This window comes from Fringilla coelebs (assembly GCF_963513975.1).
Source record: "Fringilla coelebs genome assembly, chromosome: 3".
Lineage (NCBI taxonomy): Eukaryota > Metazoa > Chordata > Aves > Passeriformes > Fringillidae > Fringilla > Fringilla coelebs.
The window spans coordinates 51,726,268-51,737,569 of NC_140030.1; the positions used below are offsets into that span (position 1 = coordinate 51,726,268).

General features: G+C 37.0%; 1 protein-coding gene across 12 annotated transcripts in view; it reads right to left on the reverse strand.

Annotated features, from left to right (window-relative positions):
- TRDN (triadin) overlaps window positions 1-11,302 on the reverse strand; it is a 224,831-nt gene that overhangs the window by 101,792 nt on the left and 111,737 nt on the right. For 10 of the 12 annotated variants that reach the window (XM_084203676.1, XM_084203675.1, XM_084203680.1 and 7 more), the window contains 3 exons: window positions 9,972-10,007; window positions 8,806-8,868; window positions 7,921-7,983 (listed from right to left, as the gene is read on the reverse strand). In XM_084203676.1, coding sequence (XP_084059802.1) covers window positions 7,921-7,983; window positions 8,806-8,868; window positions 9,972-10,007 — 162 coding nt within the window. The remainder of the gene's footprint in view (window positions 1-7,920; window positions 7,984-8,805; window positions 8,869-9,971; window positions 10,008-11,302) is intronic. The other 2 variants (XM_084203683.1, XM_084203682.1) reach the window with 2 other exon arrangements.

Below are 11,302 nucleotides of genomic sequence, written 5' to 3' on the forward strand. Positions count from 1 at the left end.
GCAAGTGAATTATGAATAGGATGCTGTAGAGGAGCAGTGGGAAGGGAAAAATCAGAATGGGCCCAAGATGCAGAATAGGGTCATGAGCAAATTATTAGTCAGGAATGGATTGAGCTGTAGTAGATGAGATGAAACCTGAAGCTGCAGTCATCCATCTGGGAAAGCGAGGCTGTTTTTAAAGGTTTTTGTGTTTGGGCATTGATTCATACAATGATATTACCAAATGGAATAATAATTAAGATGAAATCAGAGCCAGGGGCTTTGCTAGAGGTTTTATAAACCCACAACAAGCCAAACCTCTGCAGAAATTTATAGATGGATGAGCAGTGTAGCAGAGAAAACTGTCAAAAGAATATAGGTAAGAAAAACTTTGAGAAGGATCACACAGTTCTAAGGCCCTCAAGTTCCTCCTTTGTTTTAGGTGTGTGTGCTTTAATGTGGTTTGGTCCTAAAACAGCTTTCAACTCATAACACTCAAAACACACATTGTGTTTCCTTAATTATTGCTCTTATACATTCGTCTGCATGAGGAATCACAAAGCAACTCATTACTTATTATTTCTGTTGCTTAATTTTTACATTTGTCCCTTCTTCCAATTTTTCTAAATTTAGCTGCAAATAAATGCAAACTGTAGGTTTCCTGTTCTGGGTTCAGCTGGGAGGAAGAAGGGACTTTCCTTCATAGCAGCCTGTATGATGCTGTGGTTTGGATTTGTTTCTCAGACATTGTTAACAAACTTGAGTTTTGGCTATTGCCAAGCAGTGCTTGCACAGCATCAGAGCTTTTTCTTTTTCCCTCTCTGTCTGTGCCTACTGGGAGCTGGGAAAAGGTTGGGAGAGGACACACCTGGAACATTTGAACCAAATTACAGGGAATATATGCAGAGGTGTATTCCCTACCATATAATGTGTTGCTCAGCAATAACAGTTGAGAATAGAGGAAGAACAGGGAAAGGGTGTCCTCTGCTTCAACTGGCTGGGCACTGGTCTGCTTGGCAAGGTGCTGAGCGATTACATAATTTGTTTTTCTCCTCTTTATTTTATTTATTAATCTTTGTCTCACCCATGTATTTTCTATTTTTTGCTCTTCCTGTTCTCCCCTTCATGTTGATAAGAGGGGAGTGAATGAGAGGCAGTTTGGTTGATTAGCAGCTGGCCGGGGTCAAATCAATACACTGTCTTCTTGTCATTAAAAATAAAAAGGTAAAAAAAGAGTCAGATGGGGTTCTACCACTCAAAATTCCTACCTTCTACTTGTTGTAGCAGCCATTCTGGAAACACATCTGATTAATCCAAAATGCATCATACACGTGCACTCCAGTTCCTAAGTGACTCAGTTTTTACCTTTTCCTCAGAATTTGTTTAATAAGAAAGAAAATTTGTGAATAAGCGTTTCATTTTCTGTCAAGATGCCTTAGGTTCTCTTGTTCTAATTTCACAATTTCATTTTTCCCTTGTAAGTAACCTAAATTGTGACAGCCTCTACATCTCACTGGCTGTTTCAGACCTTACATTGTGGCCTCCTCTGAAACAAACATCATCCTCCCATCTGCTGACATCTGTCGTGTGGCATCGATCATACAAGGGAACATGAGACACGTCACAGTGTCCGTGCTGGGCTGCCTAACACTGTCAGACACTCAGCTGGAAATACACTCCTGGCAGTGGGCAGGGCAGAGTGAGGAGTTTCAAACTCTGCTCTTGAGAGGTAACAGAGATGTCTTCCTACAAATGTTTTCCTACAGCCCATTTGCTCATCAGGAAAAACCTAGGATCAGCATTTGTATCACCAATGAAACATTCAATCTATTTCAGTTAGATCAGCCCAAAGCTTTTCAGGATGTGTGGCATGCATCTGCTTCTCTAGATCAGTGGGTTAGCCAAGCATGTTTTATTCCCTAGTTATAGCTTTTGTCATATTATAATATGGCTATAATATAATATAGTATATTTTAATTAATTTTTACTTCTCTGGCTGCGCTGAAAGTATTTACATTCCAAAATTGTTCTTCTGAGAATAGTGTTACATTTAGATGACATTCTAGCATATTTCTAGCCATGAAAACAATAGGATAAGCAGCATGGGGAGGTAAGCAGTAGGTTCATCATTACTTCAGCAAACTCTTTAAATAGCCATATTTGAAAGTAAACAACAAAAAAAAAACCCTCAGGCATATGGATTGAAAGAAAAAGATAATTTGCCACCAGGTGTCAGTAGTGGTTCTTTTATTGTAATGGAAGGCTTAATATCAAGACTGAAAAGGTAGAAGCTGAGACAAGGTAGTCACAAAATTAAATGCATTTTTTAAATTGCTGTTCTGACCAGGAATTTAAAGATGATTGAAGGAATTTCTCTTCCTGCCTGTATAGAGAGCAATAATAAAGAAGATACGATTGATGTAAAAAATGGTCTTTGCCCTCCATTTCCTACTAGACCATTGTGGGTTTGTTTTCAAATTACAAGGACTGTCATTTAAAGAAAATGCATCCGTGATCAACCCATGCAACCCTGGCACAAGGTCAGTCATGTTTGCTTCTTGTCTGGTCACCTCCACTCTGCTCTACCTACTACTAACATTCTTCATCCAAGAAGACAGACTTAAAGACAGACTTTCTTGCTGTTTTGATCTCACTGGGCAACAGAGTAGCAAGAACAACCTGGTTTTCCCAGTTTTTTTGGCACTCATAAGACTATTTTCAATGTTTATGTCCAAGACAAACTTTCAGTTTGCTTCTTTCATGACTGCAGAGAGACTTCACTTGGTTGTTACAGCGCCATAATTAAAATGTACCTCGGCGTCTGTAATTTTAATCCCCCAGAGACTTTTCCTATTCAGGAGGCAAAGATTTACTGTGGTATCTAAAGAGGGACATCACCACTGCTCTCCTCTGCTAACACTGCCTGGTGTGAAACATATGACACAGTATCACGTATCGCAGGTATATCTTTACCATATTAATATCTTTATCAATTATCTGGATTAAAGGATCAAGTGCCCCTCAGTCAGCTTTTTGGACAATACCAAGTGTTGATCTGCTGAAGGGCAGGAAAGTTCTGGAGAGGGATTTGGGCAGACTGAATTGATGAGCCGAGGCCAATTTTATAAGGTTCAACAAGGCCAAGTGACAGGTCCTGCTCCTGGGTCACAACAACCCCATGCAGTGCTACAGCCTGTTGGAAGAATGGCTGGAAAACTGACTGGCAGTAAAGGATGTGGGGATGTTGGTAGACAGCCAGCTGAAAGTAAGCCAGCAGTGTGTCCAGCTGGCCAAGAAGGCTGATGGTATCCTGACCTGCATCAGCAATAGTGTGGCCAGCAAGACTAGGGAAGAGATTGTCCCTCTGTACTGAGCATTGCTGAGGCCATTCCTTGAAACCTCTGTTCAGTTTTGGGCCCCTCACTTCAAGAAAGTCATTGAGGCACTGGAATGTGTCCAGAGAAGAGAGACAGAGCTGGTGAAGGGTCTGGACCACAAACCTTATGAGGAGTGGCTGGGGTTAACTTGGAGAGGAGGAGGCTCTAGGTAGGACTTTATTGCTCTCTCCAGCTACCTGAAAGGAGGTTGCAGCGAGGTGGGTGTTGGTCTCTTCTCCCAAATATCAAGCAATAGGACAGGAGGGAATGAATGAACAAGCTGTTTAGGGGAAGTTTCAATTGGATGTTGTGAAAAATTTCTTCACTGAAAGAGTGGTCAAGCCCTGGAAATGGTTGAGTCACCAGCTCTGAAGGTATTTAAAAGGTTTTCAAATGTGTAGGGATACAGTTTAGCGTGACTTGGCAGTGCTATATTAGTAGTCAGACTCAATAATCTTGAAGGTCTTTCCCAAGCTAAATGATTCTATTATTGTGTGGTAGGTGCATCCAAAAAACCTGTGTGCGACCACTGAAAGCTGGTTCCTTTATTTATGGAGTGGCTCCAATGCTCTTTGTAGGGGCTTCTACGCTCTGTGGGGAGCATGCATGCACCAACACTACAAAATGGAAATCAGATCAGCTCCCTGATCTGGGACAAGCAGATCTGCACACAGGGAGGTACTTAGGTGTGGTGGCCTTAAAATATTTGTCACTGAGGTCAGAACCAAGAGATTCTTGAACACTAGTACTGCTGAGAAGGCTTTATGATTTTAGCAAAATCATTTTCTTCCTAGATATCAGTTGCATTGTCTGATGTCTCTGGGTTATCACAAGGGAAATAGTGAAAGTGTACAAAAATTTGGGATCTTTAATCCAGGTAGTATTGGTTTAACTTTCAGAAGATATGTATAAACAGAAGATAAATATGTGGACAACTGGCCTGGATTGCATTCTGTGCCTGAAATTCCTTATATGGAAAGTGGAGAAAAAGACAGTGACTTTCATCCTAAAGCAGTTATAAGATCTGCTACCAAAAAAATTGAAGAATATTAGGAAGATCATAATGACAGTTGAAGCAGAATTTTAGGTAGGAAATTATGTGATGATCCAGGCCACCATTATTGCTTTATAAACTCATTTAACATATGTGATTTGTTTTGAGAACCAAAATAAAGTTGGAAAGGAGTTGCAACAAAGGCTGGTGTGAATATAATTTCTAGAAAGTTGATTCAAGAAGGAGAAGGGAAGCTCCAGACTCTGGGAAAAGGACCATCAGGAAAATTCTGCAAGTAAACTATTAGTGCCTGAAAGCACCAGTCTCCGTATATTCATTTTCATGTAGGGTTGGACACCAAGATTTAACACAGAGGGTCCCTTTTCTCAGTCAGATTGCAGACTGGAGTCCCCTGGGCTGGTGTGTCCCAAGCACCAGAACAGAGCTTGGCAAAGGCTTATATCTGCTGAGGTGTAGCAAGCCCCTTAAAGGGGATTTGGAGATGCAGCTCCTCCTCTATCCAGAGTAGCACTGGATAGATTTTTGTAAAAGGTTTTGAAGTCTGACTGTGCCAGACCCTTGTGTCTGATGATTATGTTTGTTTAAGTTAGACCTCGTTTGTTACAATGGAATTATCTATTTTTCAGGACAATTAACACAATGCTTTTTGTATGAGCTGAAGGTCAGAGGATTAATGTGGTTTTATCTACAAAGCGTTTTTAAAAGCTAATTAAGAATCATCCAGTTTGCTCTGTACTAAAGACTGAGAACATTTCATATTAGATGACTCTTGATCCTCTGCAGCAGCAGAGAGGGGAGAGAGGGAGAGAGAGAGAGAGAGAAGTAGAGGGAGAGAGAATTGGAGAATGAGTGAGCTGGCATGCAAATAAATATATCACAGGGATGCAGTTAATGAAGTGCAATAAAAAAACCTCCATTCGGGTAGCAGTAGAGATAAAATTGTCTCTTGGACCAAAGGACCAATCTAAAATATTAATCTGAAAATATATTCAGTATTTGCAATTACAAGCATTCCTTGTTAGAGCAAGAGAGATGGAGAGGAATATAGAGAAGTGCTTCTCTCAGAACATTATTTTAGAGATGTTTTTATCACTTAGTGCTTTCAGAGCACCTCTTCATCTCTGGCTCTTGAGCCTGACATGCTGCCATTCCTCCATAGGGAATGCCTGGTTAATGGCCCTCCAGCCAGACATGAGTCCTCCTGGAGAAAGCATGCAAGGGTGTGGAGCAGCAGTGGGACTTGAGTGCCAGGAGGAACCAGGAGCAGAAGGAGCTGCCCACTGGTGTGGGCATGAGTGTGGGGGGCAGTGAGAAGGCAGCTTGCCCTGAAAACACCTCGACTTCATGGATTGCAAAGGTCAGGGGAAGCAAAATGCAACACAAACCAGAGACATTCAGAGGCAATGCAAGAGCTTGAAAATCAGGGTGAGGAGTTTATTTTCAATGCAATGGCCTCTGCCTAGCCTTTTAAAGGGAAAAGGTAAGAAAACTGGAAGCTTTAATTTGCTTTTGGATGCTTATGTGTTCTGCTGATTCAAATGCTCAGAAGTTGATTTTCTGTGTCTGTCCAAATTATGTAAAGACATCAAGGTGCCTCATTTCAAAACTGGGTTTTGCACTACTATTCTGTTGATCAAATATGGCAAATATTTCAGGCTTAAAACTTATTAGGGATAACAATGGGTGCTGCCAAAGGTAGAAAGTGCACATGCATTCAAAGAACAAGCTGAAAGAGGAATAACAGCAACACATGTAGCTAGAATACATTATGAATTACCATCCTCTTACACAAAGGCTAGTAAACTCCAAAAATGTAGCAACTTACAGAGCTAATAAAAGGGACAGAAATGTGCAGATATCTTGCTTTGTCTAATTTATGTCTTTCCAGCATTAGGCTAGAAAGGATGACTCACTGGATTTAGCAACTGCTTGTGAAGATGAACATATTAATAACTTTATACTGCAGCTCTGCCATAAAATGTAATCTTTTGCAATTCTGTATTCTCAAGTGAAATACAAGCTTAGAACCAGAATAAAATTATGAAAGATATTTGAATTGTTAGCTTATGTTCTTTTTAAACCTGTGTTTATACATTAAAATATGCAACTTAACTAGGAAAAGAATATTCTCTTTCATCCCTATCCCTTCCCCAGTGTATACAACTCCCTACTATAAAAGACATATTTAAATATGGGGCTACCAAGATAGTTGTCCCAGGTAATCTGTGCATTTTTATGCTTTCCCAAACATAAATTTCTATTTTTCTTCCCATCCATAAATGCTTGAGTAAGAAAACTTATGCAGTCCCAATATGATTCAGTGGCAAAGAAACCAGTTGCTTATTGAAATTTGCATATGTAAATCACAATATTAGTAAACAATGGGATATAGATCCTTTCAGCTTCTGATAATATTCAACAGATTTAAATAATTAGAAAACAGAGCACAAGGTTTGCCTTGAGGACATAGTAAATATAGCCCTGGAAATTTGCATCCTGGTTTGGACCTTTCTCCGTGGCTTTAGGCATTGCACTGCTCTACAGAAAGGTTAATCTGAGCACTTGAGGGCTTGTAGACTGTTATTTGGAAAGACAGATAAAGCATCAATTGGAATCAGTGTTTCTAGGTATTCAGATGGTGACCAACTGCTAGACTGAGCATTTTGTTTCTCCTTCATTTTAATGAGACAGTTTTGCAGGCTGTGTCACCCACTGGAGACACGTTTGCATTTCCACATTAAATATACTTGCAGATTTACTGAAATAATGGGGAAGAAAAATACAGCATTTTTAATGTAGACAAGACCTAAATTTCTAATCTTATTGAAATATTTGTATTTTTATGCATGAAACAATCAATTAGGTTTAGGATATTCACCCACTTAAACTTTTAGAAAATTCTTTTCTGGGCATGAGTAAAAATTCAGAAAATAGGGGTTTTATATGGTAATATTTCCATTTATTACTTAAAATTATCTGTATTTTTAAAATTATTCATGGAAAAAATATATACTCTCTGTTCAGTCTTTGCCATGTAGCTTTTGAAATTAGTTATACTCTTGATAAATTTAGTGTGTTTAAATTTATTATATTTGTTAAAGTACCAAGAACATAGAACATTACATGCATATATATACAGATATGTATAATGTAACATAATATAACATAATATAACATAATATAATATAATATAATATAATAAATATAATATAATATAATATAATATAATATAATATAATATAATATAATATAATATAATATAATATAATATAATATAATATAATATAATATAATATAATATAATATAATATAATATAATATAATATATACAACGTTATAAATACAGACACAATGTGTATTTATATATATACTGTGATACATACCTGTCTATCTATCCATCTAACTATCTATCTATCTATCTAATCTCCACTTGGATTCTTGAATGATAATGAACTACATACACCCTCATCTCAAATCCTTAAAACTTGAACGTGATTACACTAAAAAGTCAGATATCATTGCAGAAAAAGTCAGAGTTCAATTTCTTACCTGCTTTTTTAATTTCAGGGACAGCTGTCTTCTCATGAGCTTTCTCCTTTTTTCCTGTTTTTTCTAAGATTTAATTAAAGAGAGTAATTTGATGTGCTACAACTCTGAATCATACACTCAAATATGCAGTCAACCAAGTCCTGGTGGGCACATACTGAAAAAATATGACTTATTTGGGAGTTGAGATTATTCCCTTACAGCACTTGCACCCAACTAGCCACAGAGCAATCAGCGGAAAATGAAAATTAATCAGTATGCATCAACTATGGATGATTTTGACCCTTAATAATTCATCAAAAGTTAGGCAAAAATCATCAGTGCATGAATGTGCCAGCTTTTAGCTTAAGTTCCAGTAGCAATGAGATCATTAAAAAATAATGAATGGCTTAAATATTTCGCATGATGCGACACCTTAGTGGATTTTAGATTCTTTCTGAGAATGTATGATTGGAACATTATTTAGATGGATATCATGACTTTGCAGTTTAGTCACTGTAAGTTTCAATTGTGATTCTATAAAAGAAATAGAACTACCCCACCTTCAGAAACTGATGTACCATGAATTGAGTGATATCTTCCCTGAGTTTTGTGTAGTGCAGTATAACTACGTCCTGTTATATATTGACTCCATTAAATTGTTTAAAAAGCCCATAGATGGCCATCAAACAGGACATTTAATTTGTTAGAAAATAAGTTTTGGAAATTTTGGATGCTGAACACATTAGACATTAGATACTGAAGAAATGGAAACATGCAAATAGAATAAGAAACTAGGAGAAGGACAATGCTGCTAGAAGCATAGAATGAACAGAAAACAATGGGAAATGAGCCAGAAGTGTGAATAAAAGCTGAATGAGACCAGTGAGAATTGTTTCCAAACCATACCTTTCACCTTAGTTTCAGTTGTAGTCTTCTTTTCATCACTCTTTTTCTTCTCCTCTTTTCTCTCTAAAAATAGAAATTGAAGTTCAGCTGGCTACTTTTACACAGAAACACAAAAACAACCATGTAGAGATGTATGCATGTAATATATATATATGTATAAATGTATTTGGGATGGGGCATCCACTAACTGCAATATGTTCAAGATTTGATAAGCTGGTCACTTATTGCCAGCAGCTGAATGCCCAGAGAGTGAATGTAGTGCTAAGGATAAAACTGGAACAAACATCCACACCAGATTATTACTTAAATATTAATTCAAGAAACTATGCCCATTAACCTGTTTAACTAAGAGTTTGTTGAGGTGACTCAGTAGCCATTCACCTGCTCTGCTTCTTTTGAAAGATCTGACTGAATGATAGTAAAACTCTCACTTGGGAACAAGTGTAGAATGCCATGAAAAACCTGCATGTACAATATACCTTTATAACCCTTTTTATCAATTGAATCTTTGAAACTGTCATTATGGGACTTCTCTTATTCATGGAGAGTTGTTCTTAAAGCACCATCTACAAAACAACATGACATTATTTCAAAAGCATCTGCCTCTATTTTGGCAGTTATTAGGGCAACAATAGAAATAAGGAGAATATTTTTTCCTTTTTTAAAACAAGCTTAAACAATTTAATTACTTATTTTGTGAATGTATTGAATTAGAAAATCAATAGTTTGGTGTAAGATATAAGAAAGTTATAATTCTTATTTTTTCTTTGGGAAATGAATCCCCTTTTTGATGGGAAAGAATACAAGAGTACAAGAATAGCTAATTTAAGTGCTTTTAAAATTGTTCATCCATGAAAAGCCAAATCTGTTACCTTCAGTTTCTGCTGCATGGCTTCAGGTATTGATACGCAAATATTGTTAGTGAAATTATAGTTTTCTTTTTGTGTTCTTTAACTGTTTCAAATGTGGATAAGAAACCAAGATTTATTATCTCACAAAACATAGAACCCTGAGACTTTAGGCAAGAGTCTTTTCTTTAATTGAAAATATTTAAGGAATAGTAATATTTTCAAACCCGAGAAACAAATATACTCCTGTCCCTTGCACAAAACTAACACAAAGATAAAGGAAAAAAGCAAACCAAAGCAAAACAAAAAGCAACTTACTTTTCACTTCTCTAGGTACCACAACAGACTTTTCTTCTGCATGGAAAAATATGTACGCATAGGGAAAAAATTAAAATTTGTAGAACATTTTACCTAAACTAAAAGATATCTGTGTGTTTGATTTTTGAAAAATTGAAAAATTGCTGGATTTATAGAGTACCTGAATTCCACAGTCTGTCTGTGTTGATTTGATGAATATAGCTATTTTGTCTATTGTGGAGGCAAAGTATTTATCAATATTCAGGGTCTCCTCAAATTATACTTCTGCTGATTTTCTGACAATTGCTTATAATATTAGGCATAATATAGATGTATTCCACTTCTTTCTTGTTTTTAAAAAAAAATGTTCAATGCATTTCTCTTGTTATTGTCTTCAGAAAATTCTCACATACATTCTACAGAATGTTTCTCTGAGTTTTATGCGCTTAATTCTTCCTCCTGAAACTCTGAGCACTACACTACACTTCAAGCTACAAATTCCTCTGTGTTGTGAGGTTTCTTAGGTATGTGTAGAGCATCAGAGTAGTGCTCATCCTACACTAACTTGTTTGGAACTTCATATTCTTGTATACTTTAATATTCTTGTTATTGTCTATCTCTCTCCCTGACACATTCTCCAGAGACTTGTGCTAGGGATTGTGCCTGTCTGGTCGAAATGGAAGTCTCTTCACCTTCAGATTTCACAAAAGCTGTTCCACAGTTCCATTTCCTGTGCCACTTATGATTGACTCTTCAGTGGATTATTTCCACATGTAATGTAGCTCTCCTCTAATTTCTAAAATGTGGTTTAATTGTTTGCATATTCTGCCTGAATTAATCAAAACTGTTAAAAATACTAAGTGTGTGTCACTTACTGACAGAAAAGAGCTTCCTTCTGTCTTCCTTCCATGAGACTTTACTCATAGTAATTAGATGTTGAAGTGCTGCTCAGACTAATGTAATGTCAATTTTTAATTTTTTTTTTTGAGTGCCTTAGTTCTGGTGAGTTAGATTGATTTTTTTGGTTTCTTAAATTTCTGGTGCTAGGTGATACATGAGAATTATTTGTAAGCCCAAGGTCCTTACAACAAGATTATCTTTAATCCGAGACCACTTCTGCCTTTGAACTTACAGCATTTTGCATGCCTCTTGGGCCCCAGAAAAAACCACATGAAATCTGCCTTAATTTGCATAGCAAGGTTTGGGGCCATATGCATTTTGAAAACCACAAGCTGAAGCATTGAGCTTTAAGAAGTGATGCTTTGTATAGAAGATATACAGGAAGATATAGAAGATATGGCAGGAATGTTTATTGCTAATAACACGAGCAAAGATGATGACCTCCATGGCTG